Genomic DNA, 10,000 nt, shown 5'->3' with positions numbered 1-10,000 from the left:
ACACACACACACGCACACACACACAGTGTCGGCTCTAGGGGTGCTGGTCTGTAGCTGACCTAAAGGGGCACTAAACCAAAAAAACATTGCTGATTTATTTTGCAGTTTTGCATTCATTTACGTTTACCGTTATCAAGAGCTGATTTGAGTTCAGTTGATGCCAGTGATGTCATCAGAAGACTTGTAATTAATACAACCCAATGATTCCGTTTAGGAATGCCGACGACTGGTCGGTTAAATGTTTAAATGCCCACTCCCTCACTAGTCGGCACGAGAAATACTAGTCGGTTAAACGATAATTAAATTATTATTCATTATTCATTCAATTATCATCATAATAATAAACAATGCGGGTGGGAGCTGTTGCGTCTTTACCAGCCACTACTGTAGCCCCCCTCCTCCTCATGCTGCCCGGATGTAAACAAACCAGGTATGGGTTAGTGGGAGTGGAGCAGCATTGGCTGTAATGTAGTGGAAAGGACCCGAAGGGAGATGGCATCTCATAAAGCCAGCGCAGTTTGGCAGTATTTTGATCCAGTAAATGAAAATACGCTTGTATGTATGTAGGCTGTCAGATAAAACTGGCATATAACGTGAACCACTCAACCAACATTCAGCACAGGCATGTGGACGCAAGGACATGTGGACGCTATGGCATTGCTAACGCGTTAGCCAGACAAGCTAACACGTTAGCCACACAAGATAATGCAGCTCATAGGTAATGAATGACTGCACAAGATGCTTCCACTCAACTTTGTTGAATGCAAAGGCTTTCGTAACTTAAATGGACTATATTTAGCCTGAATACATGCCGCTGGGGTGAGTTGTTGATGTTTTCTGATGTGCAATGTTCATAAACAGCACAAGATGTTGTGAATATTGATGATTAGGACGAACATAATTAACACACACTATTTTTTCAGACAACGTGTTAACCTGATAGATTAAATTGCGCTCAGTTTTGGCTGTTTTCTGAGTGGTTTCTTACTTATAGACTAGACATTCAAATTTCCGTTTAAACGTCGGGGAAATTAGTCGCCACCGGCATCCCTAATTCAGTGCCTTCTGAATCGACATCACTGCCTCAAATCAACTCTCAATAACTGTCAAACCAAATGAATATCTGCAAAACTGTTTACAGTTTTTGGATATGTGTGAGATCATGTGTCAAATAAATCTGTATTGTTTTTCTGGCGAAGTGTCACTTGAAGGGGTTCAATGAAGTATCACAGTGCGTTATTACTAAGAGCTGTGTTGGTTATATTGATTCACTCTCTTTGTCTCTCCTTTCCTTCAGGATCGTCATCTACTTCCACTCTCAGGTGGTGGACGGTCAGAGGAAGATCATCAGCTTACTCCAGGAGCAGATAGAAAATGTAAGACAACACCTTTGTTGCTCTGCCCGTGTCCACTGACACTGTCAGGGATCCACTGACACTGTCAGGGATCCACTGACACTGTCAGGCTTACTTACACCCTTACTCTCTCTTTTGCGCTTCTTTTTTTCTCTCCAACATGTATCTGTCCTTGGTCATAGCCAGTGTTTAACTTTGTCCAGTGTTGGGGTAACGCATTACAAAAGTAACATATTACAGGTAATACTATATTACTTTTAGCATTAACTCAGTAATCTAACTTATTACCAATAGGATTTCAGCAATATTATATCACTTACTTTGTCAAGTAACACAAGTTACAAATTGAGTTATATATATTTTTTAAATCAAAGCACATATTTAAGATACAATAATAAGATACAATAATTTCCTAATCAAACTGTGTTTTTATGCAAATAACCACTATAGATGACAATAACAAAGGAAAAGGATAACACTTAGAATTTTGGACTGTTTAGTTTACACTGACTTCAGGATGGTTGAAATTCTTTTACGGGATGTCATTCTCCTACTGCTGTTATTTTGGTGAACGTATTTACGAAGGTAGTGTAATAAGTAACGAGTTACTCTCCACACAGTAATATTGTAAAGTAACTTATTACTTTCAAATGAAAGTAACCAGTATAGGTAGTACATTATATACAATTTTGAAAGTAACTTGCCCAACACTGACTTTGTCACCGTCTGTCCCACCCTGCTCTTTACCTCCCTATGTTTGTTCCTCTGTGTTCAGGAGGGAGAGGATAAGAAGTTTCTGATCGTGCGCCTCCAGGGCATCCACGAGCGGAAGCGCAGCTCCCCTCGCCGCCTCACCAGCCAGGTCAGTCCTTACCGCTCCGCTGCTCGGCTTCACCACAGCGCTTCTAATGCAAATCTGTGCAACAGCAGCTATTTCTCTCTCATTGGCTTCCTCTTTCAGTCCCATCCAATCAGAGTCTTCCTCTTTCAGTCCATCCAATCAGAGTCTTGCATTGTTTTGTTTTTCCAGGACGCGAGCAGTTAAGAGCCCAAGAAAGAAGGGCCTCCCAGTCCCCGCTTCTCTGTGCACTGAGGTTTGGAGATCTTTCCAGCATTTGAGCAGTGAAACCTGTCCTCTTAAACCAGCGTGGATATAATTGGAATGGAATCAGGAGGCAAGCTGGATATGCTCCCACTCCTGCCACTGTTTCGATTTGGAAATTCCCTAAAAATGAATCCTCACGTCTTATTTATTTGTTACTTTTAACATCCCTCTGGTGTCGTCCGCTTCTATGGCGAGTGAGGGGATAAAGTGGAGGAGGGACCACCAGAGAAGAGAAAAGTCAGAGGGGAAACCACTGCCATAGAGAAACTTCAGTATTTCACTGAAGCATTATGGAAAACTGCCAATATGCCACTGCCAACATCCCCATAAGAAGCAACCAGCGACTTTGTGTTAATAACAAGACCTTCATTCTGAGGAGTGAGAAGGTGGCTCCCCTTGGTACTGACTACTGAGGACTGTGAAGTTGGACAAATGTGCTTTTAAGGCCAATATTCTGAGAAATGCCAGTTGGATCGATGAGCTGTAAGTTGGATCGATCGGATGGCTCAAGAGAAAGAAATTGAGGGGAGGAGAGAATTTACCAGCTGAATTTCACCAGCGCCCCCTATGGGTGGCCTGCCAGTTAGAGGCAAGCTGTGCTGCTGAGTTTGAAAATGCTGTCAGCTGGCGTGGCTTCAATATGAAAAAAAAGACAGATGGAGAAAAGTATCTTGACTGTTTTAATAAGTCTAGCTGAACCAGCTGGTCTTCACTCATCTCTCCTAATAGCACTTTCATACCAACTGTGAACAAATAGGTTATTTTATTTCTGTTGTATAATTTTTTTTTAGTATGTAGTCTTTTTGTACAGTGTCATTTTAAATTGGGTTTTTAAATCATTAGTTGTTTTATCAAGTTCAACTGTATGCCATAGTATGTGAGCTGTGGATGTTGTGGGTGTTCTGTAGGCATCTGTGTTGTTAATATAGGAAATGCTCTCAGCTCCCGACCCTGGAACAGGTCTCCGTTTGACTTAAAGGAACACTCCGCCCATTTTCAACCAGCTTTGTATCATTAGAACATCAGTAGTATATCAGAAAACTGTAAACGGTTTTGAAGTCTGTCATTTAATTTGACAGTTATTGAGTGTTAAAGTGTGGACCAGTGACATCACTGGTCCACACTAACTCAAATTAATAACTCATTAACTCAAATCAACTCTCAATAACTGTCAAACTATTCATCATTCATCTAGTTTGACAGTTATTGAGAGTTGATTTGAGTTAATGAGTTATTCATTTGAGTTAGTGTGGACCAGTGATGTCACTGGTCCACACTTTAACACTCAATAACTGTCAAATTAAATGACAGACTTCAAAACAGTTTACAGTTTTCTGATATACTACTGATGTTCTAATGATACAAAGCTGGTTGAAAATGGGCAGAGTGTTCCTTTAACCTTTATGCTCTTTGTTTTCAAGAGTTTTTAACATACTTTTTTAATTAAATTATTATCACCTCACTGTGTATTTATTAGTGTCCATGTGTGAGCACTGCTGATGCTTAGCCATTGCACAAGAAAATATCAATAATAATTCGATTAATAGATAAATAGATCGATCGATCTTAGTTTTTTTATGAACATGTATTTACAAACAGGGAGGAAACATACCTACAATTACTCATTGTGTCCGACTATAACGCCCATCAAAGATGTTGGAGTCGAAAAATAAATATACAAGCACTTTAAAGTGGATTGAAGAACAAATACTAATCTTTGTACCTGTATTATATAGTTACCTTTATTAGTAAACATTACCCAATAAATTCTCATATTTTCCCAAATAACAAAAAGCAGCATAATAGGGTGAGAGGTTGAGACAACAGCACCACAAACTGATTTAGGATTGTGATTTTTAGAGTCGACAGAAGAGGGCACCAAATCCCCACAAATGTCTGTTCCTCTCTTTTTACACACAAGTATTGTAGCTGGAGGGAATACTTAAAATTATTTGTGAGATATTACTTTCAATCCAGTGCTTTCCCATCGAAAACTCAAACACACTATGGCAGTCTCCATGTCATGTACACATTAAAATATATATATACCTACTGTACCTGCATTTAATTATATATTTGTGTCTCACAATAATAACATCTATATATCTTCGTCTATACTTTAAAACCAGGATAGATATACAAAACCAATGTGAAATTGATCCCATCTAAATATTTAAACACCTCAAACATGATTTTTTGATTTTTTTTTACATAATGCTGGTTTGATTGGATCTGAGTCAAGAATATGAACTGATCAGTCACTTCAAAGTCTGCCAGTCAGTTCTCAAAAGACTGAGTTGGTTTCATGTTTTTGTTTGTTGATAGAGGAAGAATATGTCTTTTGGAAACTGATTTGTTTTTGTTCCCATCTTCCTGTTGCCTTCCATTCAATTTGTTCAGCACCGTCTTATTTTCTGTAGAATGGTAAGGGGGGTTCTAGGGGGGGTTCTGGGGGGGTTCTAGGGGGGTTCTAGGGGGGGTTCTAGGGGGGTCCCCAGCAAATTGATGAATTTTTAAACTTCATTCATTATTCTACAAGAAGTTAACAGAGAATAACTGTTCTGATTGTGGTTTCTGTTATCTCTACATGGACAAACTCACATCTGGCAATAGAAATATCCCCAGATGTGGGTCTGAGAGACAAAATCTCATCATTGTGTAGTCGATTAATCTCCTTGATAATGAAAAATGTTTAGAATCGCTACTCTATGTGGCCATTCATGCTCTACTTTGCTACTGGGGCTGTGGGTCAGTTGCCGTTATTGAGCATGCCCAGTAGCTTCCCCGGGTCCATGCCCTGCTCCTGGGCCATCTTCTGCACGTCAAAGCCCAGATGTTTCAGGAACTGGATCACGCTCATCTCCTGTCCCGTCAGCTGGTCACGGATGGTCGGGCAGGTGGGGTTACAGTGGGGCCACGGGCAGCTGTCAATCAAATGCAGGTGGCAGCCCCTGGTGGGCGGGGCCCTGTGGTTTCGGTGATTGTGGTTGCCGTGACTACCATTGACGTGGATGTTGTCCTGGAGGCTGCGATCCCAGCAATGCAGTGCTCTGGGCAGAGAGGTTCCTTTCACCTCAATGTCCATCCAGTAGCTGCAGATGGAGACAGAAGGATTAGAAGCGAGAGGTAAGAAGGGATAGCAGCTATCACTTTATTATGATAGTCCACTGCCAACTCCCAAGAATATATATCCCAAGTCTGTCTTATCTATTTATCAATATAGATAAGATATATACAAAGAGTGTATTGATGATCTAAGTTTTGATTGTTTCATTTACTCACGTTCTGGTAATGAGCTCATGAGACAGGCAGGCTGGAGCAAACATCGCCCTGTCATTCAGAACGCAGAATCAAACGGTCAGCAAAACATTCACTTCTTTGTGTGTGTATGTACAGCGTGTGTGTGTGTGTGTGTGTGTGTGTGTGTGTGTGTGTGTGTGTGTGTGTGTGTGTGTGTGTGTGTGTGTGTGTGTGTGTGTGTGTGTGTGTGTGTGTGTGTGTACAGCGTGTGTGTGTGTGTGTGCGTGCGTGCGTGCGGGTCTGCCTTACGGGACGTCCCGCAGCGTGCTCCTCAGCTCATGGCCCAGATTGTGGATGTATCTCCACTGGCCCTCATGCACGGGCTGCCCCGTCAAGTGGATGTTGTCCACCGTCAGCTGGGCCTCGTCGAACAGCCACTGCACCACGAACACCGGGCCTGGACAGCACATGGTATTTTTATTATTATTATATTTTTATATTATTATTTTATTATATTATTATTCACTGCACGACAGCACATGGTACAGTTAGTCGGAGTTTAAAGCCTGCATCAAAGCATCGATCTCTACCTCCATCCGCCTTTTAAGAAAACACTTGTTCGCGCTCACTCACTTCTTAGCGTGGGGTAGACTTTATACCCAAAGAAGCAGTTCCACTCCTCTCCCACATGAGCCTGTCTGCAGTTCTCCGGCACCAGCCCACCCCAGTACCTGCACAACCACAGGTGGAGAGAGTAACAAAGTACTGTACATTTACTCAAGTACACTGTGCAATTTTGAGGTAATGGTACTTGACTTATTTACTTGTATTTTGGGAGACTTTATACGTTTACTCCACTACATTTCAGAGGGAAATATTGTACTTTTTTACTCTTAGTACATTTATCTGATGGCTATAGTAACAAGGTCTACTTTGCAGAATAAGGTTAAAATACTCACAGGTTAATGCATCAATAATTTAACACTACAAAAGGGACCAGTACGTTTGACTGCTAAATACTTGTATACTTCTACTAAAGTAAACCTTTGAATGAAGGACTTTTACTTTCAATTAAGTATTTTTCCATTATGGTATTGCTACTTTACTAGTTTTTTCCACCAGTGTGCCCAACAGGAAAGTATCACATAAAAGCTAATAATTGGTTTAGAAGATATTCAACCCTCCCTGCCTCCATCCTGTTCACTAACACCATCAATCATCTCCCCATCTCTCTTACCTGACCCCCCTCTTTATGGACTCTATTGGGGCGCAGCTGATTGTGTCCAGACAGTCGGTAAATCTGTACTGCTTGTTGTCCAGGAACCATCCGGAGTCAGCCAATCCCCGGACTCGCACCCCTGGGTGCCCCTGGGACACCAGCTGCTCAGCAACGTGGTCCACGTTCAGCAGGACGCCCGTACCGCCCGCGCTGGGTGGGAGGAAGGACGAGATTGGGCCGTTAGTGTTTATCTTTTAGTAGCAGAGAAGCAAACATGGCAGAGCCATTTTGAAAGAAGCCATTTTGAGATATATTTTGTGATTTGTACATTTGAAATAATGAAAATAGTGTTAAAGGATTTTTTTTTTTTCCCTTTTCTTTTTACAACCTGGACCTTATTTCCAGCTGTATTTATGTTTTACAATTCACCCTGAACAGAATTTTCTGAAAATGAAGCATTATAGAGCTAGAACAGAGGCGGTAGGGGCACCTGCTGAGCGTGCATTACGTCCTGTAAATAGCTTATTTTCTGCTGCACAGTGGCTCATATCCTTATTATATGATACTGGCATAAATGTGAGCTGCTCTATTTACCTCTCTCAGCCTGCTCTCCTGTAGTTTCCACATCCGGGGACGGTGTCATCAAGTGTCATCAAGTTTATTTGTACCATTGTCATATTTATTGGATTATTATGCAGTAGAACATTAGATTTTCATGTAGTTTCATATATTTCTTATATACATTTCTTATGTTTGATGTTCACCATCATTAGACAGTCAGTTGGAATAAGAAAGTCCATGGAGCAGCATAACAAAAGGATGAATCTTGTTAGTCTGTGACCGTCTGTTTTCACTTGATGTTCTGAATGGAGTTACTGGTCTCTCGAGACCGTCACACTCGTTGCTTTTTGCATGGACTTCAGCTCAGTTAAACATTTTCAGAAACTGAAGGAGTGCTGCCACAACACCCCCCCCCCCCCCTCACACACACACACCCCCTCACACACACACACACACACACACACACACACACACACACACACACACGCTGAACGGACCTGCTGCCTGCGAGAAGCAGAACCTTGGCGTTGTCCAGACCTTTAGTCAGCAGCTCGTTCACCACCTCCTTGATGATCAGAGAGCCCATGAAGGCGTAGTCACCTGAGAACACACACCAACATGTCCAAATGAGCACAGAGCCACACATAGTAATGAAATGTATTTATGATCACAGACTTTTTCTCAGAGGAACCCAGACCCTATCTGTGCAGGCCAGGGGCGGACTGCATATGCAAATGCCCGGTGACCTGGCCTGGCCTGGCCTGCAAAAAAAAAAAAAAAAAAATTTTTTTTTTTTTTTTTTTTGCAGGCCAGGCCAGGCCACTCACTGAACAGCAGGCCAGGCGCCGCCTACTGGTTTACTAGTGGTTTTATTACTTTATTCAGGGTTAAAGTGGGTGCATCTCATTGTAAAATTGGACTTGGCCCAAATTGGGCTTCAAACGGCCCAAATCGGGCTTCAAACGGCCCAAATCTGGCTTTAAACGACCCAAATTGGGTTTCAAACGGCCCAAATCTGACTTCAAACGGCCCAAATTGGGCTTCAAACGGCCCAAATTGAGCTTCAAACGGCCCAAATTTTTCGCCGCCGCCCTTCGGATGCCGGCACGCACGTCGGCCCGTATTGGCCTGGCCTGCTTGGTATCTAATGCCCGGCCTGAATTATGATCCCAGTCCGCCCCTGGTGCAGGCTAACCATGAAAGTGCAGAAAATAAAAGAACACAACTGGCTCCTGGTTCAGAAGACCTCTGTCTTATTAGCTTTCCTGCCCACTCCCACACTCCTCTTCTCTACTGTTATATATATCTGTCTATCCATCTTCTCCTTCTTAATCCTGGCCATAGATTGGAATCTTGCACAGTAAAGCCACTTGTCTGTCGTGTCTTACTTGGGTCTGTCTTTGCTGTGGCTCCACTCCACACATCACTGGAGCAATAGGGGATGAACCTATGAGAGAGAACAATGCTGTTAGGTGGAATAGTATAACCCAGTGGTTCTCAACCTGTGGTACAGGTACCACTGGTACAACCAGTAGTCCATTTGAGGAGGGATGCGCTGGGATGCCCCTTGAAATAAAAATGGTCAAAAACCATCTCCTTTGTAACACTGCATGCCATCCCTATATTATATAATTTAGAGGAGAAGTGTGTGAACCACTTATTATCACGTTTGTTTTATTGGTTGACAGCACAGCAAAACCTGCAATATGGCTATGATGACACTTTGAGGGCTTTATCTTTGTTGTTATAAATGGGCTGGTGAGCAGGTAGATCTGTTATAAAAGGGGCTGTTGAGCAGTTAGATCTGTTATAAAAGGGGCTGGTGAGCAGGTAGATCTGTTATAAAAAGGGGCTGGTGAGCAGGTAGATCTGTTATAAAAGGGGCTGGTGAGCAGGTAGATCTGTTATAAAAGGGGCTGGTGAGCAGGTAGATCTGTTATAAAAGGGGCTGGTGAGCAGGTAGATCTGTTATAAAAGGGGCTGGTGAGCAGGTAGATCTGTTATAAAAGGGGCTGGTGAGCAGGTAGATCTGTTATAAAAGGGGCTGTTGAGCAGGTAGATCTGTTATAAAAGGGGCTGGTGAGCAGTTAGATCTGTTATAAAAGGGGCTGTTGAGCAGGTAGATCTGTTATAAAAGGGGCTGGTGAGCAGGTACATCTGTTCTAAAAGGGGCTGGTGAGCAGGTACATCTGTTCTAAAAGGGGCTGGTGAGCAGGTAGATCTGTTATAAAAGGGGCTGGTGAGCAGGTACATCTGTTATAAAAGGGGCTGGTGAGCAGGTAGATCTGTTATAAAAGGGGCTGGTGAGCAGGTACATCTGTTCTAAAAGGGGCTGGTGAGCAGGTAGATCTGTTCTAAAAGGGGCTGGTGAGCAGGTAGATCTGTTAGAAAAGGGGCTGGTGAGCAGGTAGATCTGCGGGACTTCTAAAAGCAGAAAACTACAGGTGTGAGGAACATCAGGAGTCATAATGATTCTTCTATCATTTAGCCTATGTTGAAGCGGGGCAAAAGAGAAAGAGG

At 42.5% G+C, this 10,000-nt stretch overlaps 2 protein-coding genes across 4 annotated transcripts in view; one reads left to right on the top strand and one right to left on the bottom strand.

Moving 5' to 3' along the window:
* Positions 1-3,922, top strand: part of tmc6b (transmembrane channel-like 6b) — a 36,071-nt gene extending 32,149 nt beyond the window's left edge. For 2 of the 3 annotated variants that reach the window (XM_083656275.1, XM_083656276.1), the window contains exons 19-21: positions 1,298-1,376; positions 2,131-2,217; positions 2,386-3,556. In XM_083656275.1, the coding sequence (XP_083512401.1) occupies positions 1,298-1,376; positions 2,131-2,217; positions 2,386-2,400 (181 nt within the window). In that variant the 3' untranslated portion in view covers positions 2,401-3,556. Of the gene's footprint in view, positions 1-1,297; positions 1,377-2,130; positions 2,218-2,385; positions 3,557-3,847 lie in introns of those variants that run through there. The other variant, XR_014553557.1, reaches the window with a different exon arrangement.
* A 1,201-nt stretch (positions 3,923-5,123) lies between these two features.
* The window catches only part of notum1b (notum, palmitoleoyl-protein carboxylesterase b), a 15,278-nt gene continuing 10,401 nt past the window's right edge, over positions 5,124-10,000 (bottom strand). Inside the window, exons 5-11 of the mRNA XM_083655721.1 lie at positions 8,869-8,927; positions 7,978-8,080; positions 6,938-7,129; positions 6,334-6,431; positions 6,010-6,157; positions 5,743-5,790; positions 5,124-5,552 (exon numbers count right to left, since the gene is read on the bottom strand). Coding sequence (XP_083511847.1) covers positions 5,210-5,552; positions 5,743-5,790; positions 6,010-6,157; positions 6,334-6,431; positions 6,938-7,129; positions 7,978-8,080; positions 8,869-8,927 — 991 coding nt within the window. The 3' untranslated portion in view covers positions 5,124-5,209. The remainder of the gene's footprint in view (positions 5,553-5,742; positions 5,791-6,009; positions 6,158-6,333; positions 6,432-6,937; positions 7,130-7,977; positions 8,081-8,868; positions 8,928-10,000) is intronic.

This window comes from Poromitra crassiceps (genome assembly GCF_964638095.1).
Source record: "Poromitra crassiceps genome assembly, chromosome: 19".
NCBI lineage: Eukaryota > Metazoa > Chordata > Actinopteri > Beryciformes > Melamphaidae > Poromitra > Poromitra crassiceps.
Note: the sequence above shows the minus strand (reverse complement) of the source record. Positions and strands in the feature narration are given on the sequence as shown.